Below are 15,412 nucleotides of genomic sequence, written 5' to 3' on the forward strand. Positions count from 1 at the left end.
CCTGGCATTTAAGCAAATACAGCTTCAAGGTGTTTTCCAGAGGCGGGTTAAGGAACAATACAATAAGACTTGTCATGTTTGCTTTTATCACCTTTATCACAAATCATGTATTACATTCTTAGAAAAATGGGTTATTCGACTGTCCCCATAGGAGAACCCTTTTTGGTTCCAGGTAGAACCCTTTTTTATTTGTGTAGAACCCTCATAGGAGAACCCTTTTTGGTTCCAGGTAGAACCGTTTTTTATTTGTGTAGAACCCTCATAGGAGAACCCTTTTTGGTTCCAGGTAGAACCGTTTTTTATTTGTGTAGAACCCTCATAGGAGAACCCTCTTTGGTTCCAGGTAGAACCCTTTTTGATTACATGTAGAACCTGTTTGAGTTCTGTGTAGAACTCTATGTGGAAAGGTTTCTACCTGGAATCCAATTGGGTTCTACCTGGAACCAAGAAGGTTTCTTCAAAGGGTTATCCTATGGGGACAAGAAGCTATACCGCCTGCTGGGATCCATGCCTCTCTAAATGGTACTGTTGATACAATATCATGCGTTTTACCCCTAGAAGTCTGACATGTATAGCAGTAGCACAGCAATACCAATGATCTGGTAGAGATGTGTGTAATGATGGGCCATCTCATGATTGTCATTTGCATTGATTTAATAACATCTTGTGAGGATTAAATTAATGACAGCCCATCTAATCAATGTTTTTACACATTATCATGTTCCCATACTGATGAATAGCCCCATATTGTCTACATGCTTTTCTGGACAATACCGATCAGTATATAGCACAATATCAATGAATCAAACTTAACCATGTACTTGCAAAGTTATTGTGTTCACATGACTCTGTTACTTTCAGGCAATGGGAATGGAGCGACCAATTGTAACATGATCCACACACCAAGTAAGACATTATTTCAATACTTGTAGAGGACATATTATGTTTTACTGTTATAATAGTTGCTATAAGCAGAAAAGGTTCCATTTCTTTATTTTCTGAGAAGATTATGATTACAAATAAGAATGATTGACTTATAACATGAATTCCTGGCATTTAAGCAAATATGGCTTCATGGTGTTGTCGTGTCTTTGGGGTACCATTACACTGAAGATATGTTTATCAATTAGCTCCCTGTAATTATTATCACGCGATTAAACTGATTAATCGTTTAATTGTAATTAACTAGGGGATCGGGGCACCAAGGAGAATATTCAGATTACAAAGCTATAATTTTCCTAATATAACTTTCCTGTACTATAATATTATATTCTATTATAGTATAGGCCGATTATCTTCTTGTTTAAATGGTGTATTTTACCTCTAGTCCAGTCTCATTCCAAACGTCGTAAATTGTTGTATCTGCACGAACCCAGTCTTTACTGAAATCATCCATACATCAATTGTCTTAAAATCATTTATTTACTACACTAAGTAATTAACAGAAAAACATACAAACAGTAATTATCGTCACAAAGGATTGGTAGAGGAATGTGCCCTTGTGGGCTAAACAGGCAGGTCGGCCTGTTGAACAATGGGTCATAAACGGTCCGCTGAGAAGTTGCACAGAGTTCATTAATATTAACAATTGACAATTGAAGGCTCACTCATTCGGGAACAATTGCAATCAATATATATTTACGCTCAGTGTGTCGTCGTGATCCTTGTTCGAGAGTTCTGTTCTGTTGGGGAGTTTTGTCCGCATTCTCTCTCTCTCTCTCTCTCTCGGTTAGAATGGATCTTTCAGAGCGACATTCATTAATGTCGTCATAGAATGGTTGTTTCGTTGGTCTTCGCGTTCGATGATATAATTTACTTAGCTGCAGACTAATAATTAATATCAAAGACTTGTTCTTATTCTGTCGGTATCAATAGTCTAAAAGTTAACCACGTGGTATGGTTCACTTTCAGTAGAGGAATTGGAAGGTAAAACCTATTAGCCAACGGAGTGTAGGCCTGGTCTGAAGAAATGTAAATCAGGGGGTGTTTTATAGTGCCCATAGAACAGCTTGTCAAATGACGCCTGGTCCTGTATGGGTCCCTGGGGGCGTGCCTATGACTGAGTTAGATTTGGTTACAGAAATACAATTCTATCACATTACATCAGTACATAGCATCTCAATGTCTTACAAAAGCTTTATCCTTATTAATACATTCTATACAACCATTATGATGCTATTATATAAACAGTTTTATGGTAATATGGCTATATTGTCTCTTCTGAGTATCACAAAATTGTACCAAGCGGATCAGTTCGTAGCTGGATTCTTCACCAATCTTCCATACCTTCTCCAGAACACAAAATGTCGCTTGGCTCTCCAATTCTATGAGTTGGAAGAATTTCCTGTGTCTCTCTATGGGCCATGTGGCCAGAGACTCTCCTGGAATTTTAGAGTTTTTACGACCCTTTACACACAGGGTGGATTGGGGGGAAGGTAGGGGGTGGTTTTGCAAAAGGGAGGGGGGTCAACTGTCCTCCCTGTACCAAAAGAGGCCAACGTCATGACAGTGTTTTCCAGAGGCGGGTTAAGGAACAATACAATAAGACTTGTCATGTTTGCTTTTATCACCTTTATCACAAATCATGTATTACATTCTTAGAAAAATTGGTTATTCAACTGTCCCCATAGGAGAACCCTTTTTGGTTCCAGGTAGAACCGTTTTTTATTTGTGTAGAACCCTCATAGGAGAACCCTTTTTGGTTCCAGGTAGAACCGTTTTTTATTTGTGTAGAACCCTCATAGGAGAACCCTCTTTGGTTCCAGGTAGAACCCTTTTTGGTTACATGTAGAACCCGTTTGAGTTCTGTGTAGAACTCTATGTGGAAAGGTTTCTACCTGGAATCCAATTGGGTTCTACCTGGAACCAAGAAGGTTTCTTCAAAGGGTTATCCTATGGGGACAAGAAGCTATACCGCCTGCTGGGATCCAGGCCTCTGTAAATGGTACTGTTGATACAATATCATGCGTTTTACCCCTAGAAGTCTGACATGTATAGCAGTAGCACAGCAATACCAATGATCTGGTAGAGATGTGTGTAATGATGGGCCATCTCATGATTGTCATTTGCATTGATTTAATAACGTCTTGTGAGGATTCAATTAATGACAGCCCATCTAATCCATGTTTTTTACACATTATCATGTTCCCATACTGATGAATAGCCCCATATTGTCTACATGCTTTTCTGGACAATACCGATCAGTATATAGCACAATATCAATGAATCAAACTTAACCATGTACTTGCAAAGTTATTGTGTTCACATGACTCTGTTACTTTCAGGCAATGGGAATGGAGCGACCAATTTGAACATTACCACCACACCAAGTAAGACATTATTTCAATACTTGTAGAGGACATATTATGTTTTACTGTTATAATAGTTGCTATAAGCAGAAAATGTTCCATTTCTTTATTTTCTGAGAAGATTATGATTACAAATAAGAATGATTGACTTATAACATGAATTCCTGGCATTTAAGCAAATATGGCTTCATGGTGTTTTCCAGAGGCGGGTTAAGGAACAATACAATAAGGCCTGTCATGTTTGCTTTTATCACCTTTATCACAAATCATGTATTACATTCTTAGAAAAATGGGTTATTCGACTGTCCCCATAGGAGAATCCTTTTTGGTTCCAGATAGAACCCTTTTGAGTTTGTTAGGTTCTAAATTAACCGAGTAAAACTCACGGACGATTAGTAAAGCTCCAACCAAGTGTATTCACCCTCTGGGTCACACAGATGCATAAAACAAAAAACAAAGTCACACAAGCACTGGTATTTACCCTTCCTATGTGGAGTCTCCTCCTCACACATATGATCAGCCAATACATCTTTGTTGCTAGGCAGAACTTCAGTGATGACTGTTCTTTCTCACTTCATTGCACCTGCCTCAGCCCGCATTCGTCAGTTCTCCCCACTCATAGCTGTGCTGTTGACTTGTACAAGTCTGTGGCCCCCCTCCTTCGCATAGGATCCCTGATGTCTAACAACAACATGTTCTAACAGCATTTACACATCCTGCCTTCCTCTCTCCCTCTCTGACATGATTAAGGATGTTTGAAGTTTATAGGTCAGAACCCATCAGTTCCATGTAGAACCCTCTGTGGAAATTGTTCTACATGGAACCAAAAATCAAATCAAATCAAATGTATTTATATAGCCCTTCTTACATCAGCTGATATCTCAAAGTGCTGTACAGAAACCCAGCCTAAAACCCCAAACAGCAAGCAATGCAGGTGTAGAAGCACGGTGGCTAGGAAAAACTCCCTAGAAAGGCCAAAACCTAGGAAGAAACCTAGAGAGGAACCAGGCTATGAGGGGTGGCCAGTCCTCTTCTGGCTGTGCCGGGTGCAGATTATAACAGAACATGGCCAAGATGTTCAAATGTTCATAAATGACCAGCATGGTCAAATAATAATAATCACAGTAGTTGTCGAGGGTGGAACAAGTCAGCACCTCAAGAGTAAATGTCAGTTGGCTTTTCATAGCCGATCATTGAGAGTATCTCTACCGCTCCTGCTGTGTCTAGCGAGTTGAAAACAGCAGGTCTGGGACAGGTACCACGTCCGGTGAACAGGTCAGGGTTCCATAGCCACAGGCAGAACAGTTGAAACTGGAGCAGCACACGGCCAGGTGGACTGGGGACAGCAAGGAGTCATAATGTCAGGTAGTCCTGAGGCATTGTCCTAGGGTTCACGTCCTCCGAGAGAGAGAAAGAGAGAATTAGAGAGAGCATACATAAATTCACACAGGACATCGGATAAGACAGGAGAAATACTCCAGATATAACAGACTGACCCTAGCCCCCCCGACACAAACTACTGCTGCATAAATACTGGAGGCTGAGACAGGAGGGGTCAGGAGACACTGTGGCCCCATCCGATGATACCCCCAGACAGGGCCAAACATGAAGGATATAACCCCACCCACTTTGCCAAAGCACAGCCCCCACACCACTAGAGGGATATCCTCAACCACCAACTTACCATCCTGAGACAAGGCCGAGTATAGCCCACAAAGATCTCCGCCACGGCACAACCCAAGGGGGGGCGCCAACCCAGACAGGAAGACCATGGTTCTTCAAAAGCTTCTCCTATAGGGACAGGCAATGAACCCTTTTAGACCCTAGAGTTTTTTTTCCAAGAGTGTGTACCTAAAATGGGAGGATAATAAGTCATAATCAAGAACTAGGATTTAACACTAGAACTGCCGTAGGCCAACGGCCACTGACGTTTGATTTTGTAAGTAAAGAAATTCAGCCCCTCAAAAAAGCTATGTCCTGCTCGTTCCCTGACTCTTCCTAAATGTTTGTATTTTACACTGCTCATTTGTCAGAATTTTGAAATTACAAACAGAAAAGTATTTAGAGCCTTTTTACCTGTTTTTTCACAACTATTCCTATCTAAATCCGCCAAGACAATGTGCTGTAGCCAGCCAGGTGCTAATGCGTCTCTCTCTTCTCACTGAATGAATGACAAATGGATGAATTGGCGATAATTGTACAAGTCACTTCACAATCGAAATCAAATTAGGCCTAAATTGATCCCATTCTCGTTTACATTTTACTTTGTAAAAATACGCTCTTATGGGACTGTTTTATTTACTATAACTGTATTACTAATCAAATGTATTGTAGCATGTTTTACTTTCCCTTACATTATTCTAAAGGCGTACTGCAACATGTAAAACATATCCTTGACTATTATCCAGGTTGATGAGCGGGAAACAAACAATGCCAGTCAGCCAATGCCACACAGCCGGCTCATCGAAACTACACCTAAACTATACCAAAACTAATTTCATACATAATAAGAGTTAGCCTACGGACAAGATTCAGTTGACAATATCTTGAGGAGAGAGAATATTAGGCCTATCAAATTGTACATGAAGAGATGGGCGCATCTTGTAATTGACAGATGCAGGGAATGGAGCATCGCTTTATCAAATTGTCCTTCAGAGTCACATGCAGGTAAAACATTGTGATTTTTATAAAGTATCTGAAAGAGCATATTCTGCAGTTTCTATGACACTTTCCTTTTTCAAATAACTCAAAATTCAAGTGGTGCAGCTCTTTTTCCAAATGATACTTTTCCCAAGATTATCTGTGCTGTCCATGCATTCAGCACATGACCACTTGTCTGGCATCATTCCTCTGGCTACTAAGCAAAAACTAGTAACATAATAAACATACAATTAAAATATGCTATTCTGTCGTGAATGGGTGATAGAAACCCGATAGAAAGTGATAATGGTGCATTTGACTTCCGTTAAGTTCTGGTTAGCCACCGATGTCAAAACCAAGGCCTTGCTCAATGGCTTTACATATCTGAGGAAAGATGAAACCAGGCTAGCGGGTGAGCGACTGTCTGAGACTGTGGTTTTGAGACTCATGGAGCCTTAACATGGGCAAAGGCAGAACTGTGACCATGTTCACATCAATTTCCCTGGCAGACAAGTTGATTGCAAAGAAGACTAGCCCGCTCGGAACAGTGAACAAACAAAGGCGGGAGCTGCCCCCCTCTGCGCAAAACAACATACCAGCAGAGCTGTAGTCCACATCTGTGATGGAGAGTGGTAAAGCAACACGATGTAATAAGAGTGTTTGCATCCTCAGCACCATGCATCTCAGCACCATGCATCCCACTGGATCTGGCATGTGAGTTTTGTGAGAACCATATAAACGGCAAGATAGAAGCTACAGCAGTCAAGCAGGCCGCCAAGGCAACAAGTCCTGCTCTCTCTTTCCCCCAAGCACCACAGTTCCCACTTGGGAAGAATAAGACACAATGTCAAGTCGGCAGATGCACACGAAACAAGGCCCATGAAAACTGTGCAGTGCAACCGATTTGTTTGTGGGGCTTGCTCACACAAAGCCCCGAAGCTGTGTGCTGACTGTGGACCCGAAGCATAAAGAGAAGACACGATTGATTTGTGTGTAAAGGCACAGATATAAGGGCCCAATACAGTGTCTGATACAATCAACAAATTACTGTTTTTATATCTTGTCATGAATATATTTCCACTAATATTTATTTATGCAATTAATAATTTACTATTGTTCATGCACTGGTGCTTTTGTTTATAAATACAGCAAATAATTCACCTGCACACCTGGCTGGTTATATTATTATCATATTTTTAGTTTCTACTTTGTCAAAAGAAGCTGTAACTGGTCTTTATTACTAATCAAATCTACAAGTAAAGGTGATCAAATGTTTTTATTGTAAGGGAAACGATAGGCCTACGTTTTTTTCTATGACTTATACAAAATATATCCTTGACTCTACCCAAACAAAACTACTGTTCTTTTTTTAATATATATTTCCATGAATACTTCTTCATGCAATTAATCCTTTACAATAGTTAATGCACCATTTATCAAGCATGATTGCGCACCTTGCAGGTTGAAATGCATCTCATGCATATGCTAAATGGGACTCCCGGCAACGTTCTCTATCGGGTACTTACAGTGGGGAGAACAAGTATTTGATAACCTGCAAAATCGGCAGTGTTTCCTACTTACAAAGCATGTAGAGGTCTGTAATTTTTTATCATAGGTACACTTCAACTGTGAGAGACGGAATCTAAAAATCCAGAAAATCTCATTGTATGATTTTTAAGTACATCAGAAAAGCAGAATTTAATATTTGGTACAGAAACCTTTGTTTGCAATTAGAGATCATACGTTTCCTGTAGTTCTTGACCAGGTTTGCACACACTGCAGCAGGGATTTTGGCCCACTCCTCCATACAGATCTTCTCCAGATCCTTCAGGTTTCGGGGCTGTCGCTGGGCAATACGGACTTTCAGCTCCCTCCAAAGATTTTCTATTGGGTTCAGGTCTGGAGAATGGCTAGGCCACTCCAGGACCTTGAGATGCTTCTTACGGAGCCACTCCTTAGTTGCCCTGGCTGTGTGTTTCGGGTTGTTGTCATGCTGGAAGACCCAGCCACGACCCATCTTCAATGCTCTTACTGAGGGAAGGAGGTTGTTGGCCAAGATCTCGCGATACATGGCCCCATCCATCCTCCCCTCAATACGGTGCAGTCGTCCTGTCCCCTTTGCAAAAAAGTATCCCCAAAGAATGATGTTTCCACCTCCATGCTTCACGGTTGGGATGGTGTTCTTGGGGTTGTACTCATCCTTCATCTTCCTCCAAACACGGTGAGTGGAGTTTAGACCAAAAAGCTCTATTTTTGTCTCATCAGACCACATGACCTTTTCCCATTCCTCCTCTGGATCATCCAGATGGTCATTGGCAAACTTCAGACGGGCCTGGACATGCGCTGGCTTGAGCAGGGGGAGCTTGCGTGCGCTGCAGGATTTTAATCCATGACGGCGTAGTGTGTTCCCAATGGTTTTCTTTGAGACTGTGGTCCCAGCTCTCTTCAGGTCATTGACCAGGTCCTGCCGTGTAGTTCTGGGCTGATCCTTCACCTTCCTCATGATCATTGATGCCCCACAAGGTGAGATCTTGCATGGAGCCCCAGACCGAGGGTGATTGACCATCATCTTGAACTTCTTCCATTTTCTAATAATTGTGCCAACAGTTGTTGCCTTCTCACCAAGCTGCTTGCCTATTGTCCTGTAGCCCATTCCAGCCTTGTGCAGGTCTACAATTTTATCCCTGATGTCCTTACACAGCTCTCTGGTCTTGGCCATTGTGGAGAGTTTGGAGTCTGTTTGATTGAGTGTGTGGACAGATGTCTTTTATACAGGTAACGAGTTCAAACAGGTGCAGTTAATACAGGTAATGAGTGGAGAACAGGAGGGCTTCTTAAAGAAATACTAACAGGTCTGTGAGAGACGGAATTCTTACTGGTTGGTAGGTGATCAAATACTTGTCATGCAATAAAATGCAAATTAATTACTTAAAAATCATACAACGTGATTTTCTGGATTTTTGTTTTAGATTCCGTCTCTCACAGTTGAAGTGTACCTATGATAAAAATTACAGACCTCTACATGCTTTGTAAGTAGGATAACCTGCAAAATCAGCAGTGTATCAAATACTTGTTCTCCCCACTGTATATGCTGAAAGGCCAGGCAGTTCTAGTGTTAAAAGCCCTTACACACTCAACAACCTAGTGGGGAACAACATGACACCTGAATTCTAACCAATAAATTATCTGTACTGAGTATGATTATTATAACACTGAAGTTAAATGTCAAAAGGGGGAAAACTAAATATAACATTTCAGATGTCACATGGTACTTTCCCATTCAGGAAGTTCATTTTAATTACTTTTTTACATATTAGTCATTTAGCAGACACTCTTATCCAGAGCAACTTACAGTAGTGAATGCATACATTTCATTTCATGCATTTTTTATTTTTTTATTTTTGTACTGGCCCCCCGTGAGAATTGAACCCACAACTCTGGCGTTGCACACACCATGCTGGCGTTGCAAACACCATGCTCTACCAACTGAGCCACAGGGAATTAATGAGCTGGAAACTGGCCATTGTTTGCTATAAGGATTTTTCAGTTCATTTTGGAATATACATGCCTATAGAGGACCAATGATCATCACTATATAACTGTATCTAACTAAAGATTGATTCTCTTTTCCCAGTGACAATGGATGGCGCTAGCAGCACTTCCTCTGACTCTGGTAATGTTCTTCAAATATATTGCCAGTTATTTTATCTTATACAGTGCATTCGGAAATTATTCAGACCCCTTGACTTTTTCCACATTTTGTTACGTTACAGCCTTATTTTAAAATTGATTAAATAGGTTTTTTCCCCTCATCAATATACACACAATACCCCATGACGACAGAGCAAAAACAGGTTTTTAGAAATTTTTGCAAATGTGTAACCCCCACCCCCAGAAATATCATATTTACATCATTATTCAGACCCTTTACCTGTATTTGGGGAGTTTCTCCCATTCTTCTCTGAAGATGTTCTCAAGCTCTGTCAGGTTGGATGGGGAGCGTTGCTGCACAGCTATTTTCAGGTCTCTCCAGAGATGTTAGATCGGGTTCAAGTCCGGGCTCTGGCTGGGCCACTCAAGGACTTTCAGAGTTTTGTCCCAAAGCCACTCCTGTGCTGTCTTGGCCTGAGGTCCTGAGCGCTATGGAGCAGGTTTTCATCAAAGATTTCTCTGTATTTTGCTCTATTCATCTTTCCCTCGATTTTGACTAGTCTCCCAGTCCCTGCCGCTGAAAAACATCCCAACAGCATGATGCTGCCACCACCATGCTTCACCGTAGGGATGGTGCCAGGTTTGCTCCAGACATGACGCTTGGCATTCAGGCCAAAGAGTTCAATCTTGTTATCATCAGACCAGAGAATCTTGTTTCTCATGGTCTGAGAGTCCTTTGGGTGCCTTTTGGCAAACTCCAACCTGGCTGTCATTTGCCTTTTACACAGGAGTGGCTTCCATCTGGCCACTCAACCATAAAGGCCTAATTGGTGGAATGCTGCAGAGATGATTGTCCTTCTGGAAGGTTCTCCCATCTCCACAGAGGAAGTCTGGAACTCTGTCAAAGTGACCATTGGGTTCTTGGTCACCTCCCTGACCAAGGCCCTTCTCCCCCGATTGCTCAGTTTGGCCGGGTGGCCAGCTCTAAGAAGAGTCTTGGTGGTTCCAAACTTCTATTTAAGAATGATGGAACTGTGTTCTTGACGACCTTCGATGCTGCAGAAATGTTTTGGTACCCTTCCCCAGATCTGTGTTCTGACTTAATCCTGTCTCGGAGCTCTACGGACAATTCCTTCGACCTCATGGCTTGGTTTTTGCCCTGACATGCGCTGTCAACTGTGGGACCATATATAGACTGGTTTGTGCCTTTCCAAGTCATGTCCAATCATTTAAATTTACCACAGGGTGATCAATGGAAACAGGATTCACCTGAGCTCAATTTTGATTCTCTTAACAAAGAGTCTGAATACTTATGTAAATAAGGTATTTCTGTTTTTTTATTTTCAATACATTTGCAGACAAAAAACAATTTTCGCTTTGTCATTATGGGGTATTGTGTGTAGATTGAGGAAAACATTTATTTAATCAATTCTAGAATAAGGCTGTAACAAAATGTGGAACAAGTCAAGGGGTCTGAATACTCTCTCAATGCACTGTATTACTTACATGGACATTGAATGCAGCTGAAACTATGGAAGTACTTATGTTAGTTCTGCTGTTCCAGGTCAAGGCATAAATGAACATCTAGAGAGAGAGGCAATGCTGACAAATGGAGGTAATATAATCAATATTATTTTTGTATTAATATAATCATGTCCTCCCAGTCTCATTCTTCAAAGTTACATGTTTTTCTTGTGTTAATTGTTGTTGAGTGTATTATTATGCATCTAAGCACTTAACGGATTTGGTGCCAGTAGCCATACCACCCTGCATCCAGCTATGCTACTGGTGCCTGCCCATTGACAGTACAAACCATATACAGTGTCTAGTGAAAGTTTACAAACCCCTTGCACAGTTTTCATTTTTTTTTGCCTTAAATTAATTCTAAAAAGGGATTAAACTGGATTTATTTCCTACACAACCTAGCGGTACTCCACATTTTCAATGTAATTTTTTTGGGGGGGTCTTAATTAATTAAACATTTAAAACGAAGATGTCTTGATTGCTTATGTCTTCACACCTCTGATTTAATACTTGTTGGAAGCACCTTTGGCAGCCATTACAGATGTGAATAATTCTGAATAAGATTCTACCACTTTGCACAACTCGGTAAGGGCAACATATATCCACAGTTATGTGAAAGTTGCTTTTGTCCCAGCTCGTGATACCTTCACATTTTTCCCCACACGGCCGGCACACAAATTAGAACGGTGCGATAAGTGTTCAAGTGACAAGATTCTCAGGGAGAATCGAATAGAATAACATCAGACCATGGACCAAACACAAAGGTCTAAAGGTTTATTTCCTTACTCTCAGAAACAAGCCCTTTTAGTGTGATTGTAGTCTATTTTATGAGCTGTGTGTCTGATGCACTGTGATAATAAACATGCAGGGCAAAAGATCTGTTAGTTTCAGTATGCCAGTATGCCAGAGAAGAGGTTTGTAAAATAAATAAGACAGTACAAAGACACATCACATGCTATGTAAGGCACACATACAATATGTTGTATGTGGCACTATGAACAAAAATATGGAAGAATGGCATATCTTGTTTATGGTTGTTTTTGTTAGCTTTTGTTTACATTTTTTATTATTGTCATATTTAGAGTGAAATTAGGGACTGTGTTTTCTCCTTTTTAGTAGGCGAAGATGGTGGAAGTAGCAACTCATCAGACTCTGGTAATCTAATATTCCCTTGACCCATAATAATAATGAATAAAAATAGCAGACATGCTTTTATCCAAAGTGACATTCAGTCAGTCGTGTGCATACATAATATCAATCAAAGACTTAGATTGTATTTGTTTACAAATGATTTTGAGACTGTAGAAAGACAGTTTCCCTCTGCCACTATTTCAGGTAAAGGCAGCCAGAAGGAAAGGTCTTCAGACGGAGCCAGTGAGGAGGAAGTTAAGACGCCGATGCTGCTTAATTGAAGTAAGTCGATGGATATCAACCCTTCTTTCACCTCTTCTCCAACTGACCCCAGTTTAATACAGAAATGATTTACTGAGGTAATTATGAAGATAGCATAAAATAAGAAGGGAATTTCAATGCTGCATTAGTTTGCCTCCATAGAAGTGGTTACTTTTATGTAAAAAATGTATTCCCTCTGTTTATCCTACAAAGTTGGCATGTTCGATAAATAGACAGTTTTGAACATAAGGAACATCGGTTTGTTTTAAAATGTCAACGGGCAACACTTATGTTTTGTCACTAAAAGAGAAAGTTAAAGATCCTAACTGATTGGTTCATGTGAGGCCAAGCCATCGGCAGTATTTGACACCATCTATTTGTAATTAGAGCTCACTTGTTATTCATGTCATTTATTGTAATACATAAGAAAAAGTTTTACAACATTGCGCTGTAATGTATGTGTTCAATCTAATAATGCACATCTTTTCCATGTTGTGTATTTATGTGCAGGTGGCTAGATGACTTGGTGGCCTAACTTCCGGACCGGTCAATTCATTTCATATTATGGCTATTGATAATGCTTGTTATTCAGTTACACTGCTAAATTCTTATAAGTTTGTGATGGAAATGATAGTTACTTATAGTTACAGTTAGTATGTGCTGAAAAGTACTGCATTTAATAGTGTTTGCTGTTCTTCAGTAAGGTTCTGTACTTCCAAATACACTCAATAGTGTGTGGTTAGGTACCGGTCGGGTCGATGTGTACATTTCTCTTCAATGAATTTATTCTGTCGTACATTTCATGTTTTACTGTTACACTGGATGTTACTGAAGGCATCTTTACGGTATTTGTATCAGTCTTCATGGATTGTAACTAGACCTGTACTAGATCAGGGTTATATAGGCCTAGAAGTATACTGTATGTTAGTATGTTTTCATTCCTCCGGTCTCTGCCCAATCGGTGACAAACCTTTCTTTTAAATAACATTTCAAAAGAGTTAGCGAAAAATTTTGAGTAACAAAAAAGCTGTACAACACATTTACTGTGTTTCATGACTGTTTTTACATTTACATTTTAGTCATTTAGCAGACACTCTTATCCAGAGCGATTTACAGTAGCAAATGCATACATTTCATACTTTTTTTTTCTTTTTCGTACTGGTCCCCCGTGGGAATCGAATCCACAACCCTGGCGTTGCAAACACCATGCTCTACCAACTGAGCCACACGGGAACCATATTGTATTGTATTGTATATCTTGTTTTAAGTTCCTGCAAATATATATAAAAAAATATGTTTAATATTGTGGAGTATTGTTAATACTTTTGGTATTTGCAATATAATATTTTAAGATTGTTTATTTCAACCATTTCAATGGGTTGCTAAGCTAAGACAAAGCTACACTCTTGAATTAATATGTAGTGGAATTTCTGTTAATATCACATTGTAAACATTGTTTTATCGAGGACACAAATAATCCCAACATGTCGTCTTGAAGCGCAGGATTTAAATAGTTTCTCTTATCCCAGAAACCTGGTCAGCGTTTTTTTTTAAAGGGGCTCTTGTTTTATTTCAATAATTTTGCATGGCATTGCTCTGTTACTATGTACTGACCAGTATGTTACATCACTTATTACATGCCCACGGATGCACGCAGAACACACACACACACACAATGGTTATAACCTGTACATGCTTCTGAAATCTCCTGTATGATTTTTTTTTTATGACATTTTTTTTAATGATGTTTTTTGAACATTCTATCATTCAAAATAGGGTCTACCATATATATGTACAGTGGATTTAGAAAATATTCAGACCCCTTCACTTTTTCCACATTTTGTTACTTTACAGCCTTATTTTAAAATTGATTAAATAGTTTTTTCCCCCTCAACAATCTACACACAATACCCCATACTGATGAAGCAAAAATGTATTATAAATAAAAAACTGAAATATCACATTTACATAAGTATTCAGACCCTTTAATCAGTACTTTGTTGAAGCACCTTTGGCAGTGATTACAGCCTCGAGTCTTTGGTATGATGCTACAAACTTGGCACACCTGTATTTGGGGAGTTTCTTCCATTCTTCTCTGCAGATCCTCTCAAGCTCTGTCGCTGCACAGCTATTTTCAGGTCTCTCCAGAGATGCTCGATCGGGTTCAAGTTGGGGTCTGGCTGGGCCACTCAAAGACATTCAGAGACTTGTCCCGAAGCCTTTTAGCCTTTAGGTGCCTTTTGGCAAATTCCCAAGTGGGCTGTCATGTGCCTTTTACTGAGAAGTAGCTTCTGTCTGACCACTCTACCATAAAGGCCTGATTGGTGGAGTGCTGCAGAGATGGTTGTCCTTCTGGAAGGTTCTACCATCTCCATAGAGGAACTCTGGTGCCCTTCTCCCCTGATTGCTCAGTTTGGCCCGGGCGGCCAGCTCTAGGAAGAGTATTGGTGGTTCCAAACTTCTTCCATTTAAGAACGATGGAGGCCACTGTGTTATTGGGAACCTTCAATGCTGCAGAAATGTTTTGGTACCGTTCCCCAGATCTGTATCACAATCTGGCCGTGATTGGGAGTCCAATAGGCGGCACACAATTGGCCCAGCATCGTCCGGGTTTGGCCGTGGTAGGCCGTCATTGTAAATAAGAATTTGCTCTTAACTGACTTGCCTAGTTAAATAAAGGTTAAATAAAAAATGTAATTTGTGCCTCGACATAATCCTGTCTCGGAGCTCTACGGACAATTCCTTCAACCTCATAGCTTGGTTTTTGCTCTGACATGCACTGTCAACATTGAGACCTTATATAGACAGGTGTGTGCCTTTCCAAATCATGTCCAATCAATTGAATTTACTGCAGGTGGACTCCTATCAAGTTGTAGAAACATCTCAAGGATGATCAA

General features: G+C 40.2%; 1 protein-coding gene across 10 annotated transcripts in view; it reads left to right on the plus strand.

The window, feature by feature from the left end:
- Positions 1-14,482, plus strand: part of LOC106569936 (H-2 class I histocompatibility antigen, Q10 alpha chain) — a 62,027-nt gene extending 47,545 nt beyond the window's left edge. For 5 of the 10 annotated variants that reach the window (XM_045694684.1, XM_045694675.1, XM_045694677.1 and 2 more), the window contains 7 exons: positions 862-906; positions 3,285-3,329; positions 9,583-9,621; positions 11,164-11,214; positions 12,240-12,278; positions 12,459-12,536; positions 13,026-14,482. In XM_045694684.1, coding sequence (XP_045550640.1) covers positions 862-906; positions 3,285-3,329; positions 9,583-9,621; positions 11,164-11,214; positions 12,240-12,278; positions 12,459-12,535 — 296 coding nt within the window. In that variant the 3' untranslated portion in view covers position 12,536; positions 13,026-14,482. The remainder of the gene's footprint in view (positions 1-861; positions 907-3,284; positions 3,330-9,582; positions 9,622-11,163; positions 11,215-12,239; positions 12,279-12,458; positions 12,537-13,025) is intronic. The other 5 variants (XM_045694676.1, XM_045694678.1, XM_045694679.1 and 2 more) reach the window with 4 other exon arrangements.
- Positions 14,483-15,412: the final 930 nt, after the last annotated feature.

The sequence above is a fragment of the Salmo salar genome, chromosome ssa14, assembly GCF_905237065.1.
Source record: "Salmo salar chromosome ssa14, Ssal_v3.1, whole genome shotgun sequence".
NCBI lineage: Eukaryota > Metazoa > Chordata > Actinopteri > Salmoniformes > Salmonidae > Salmo > Salmo salar.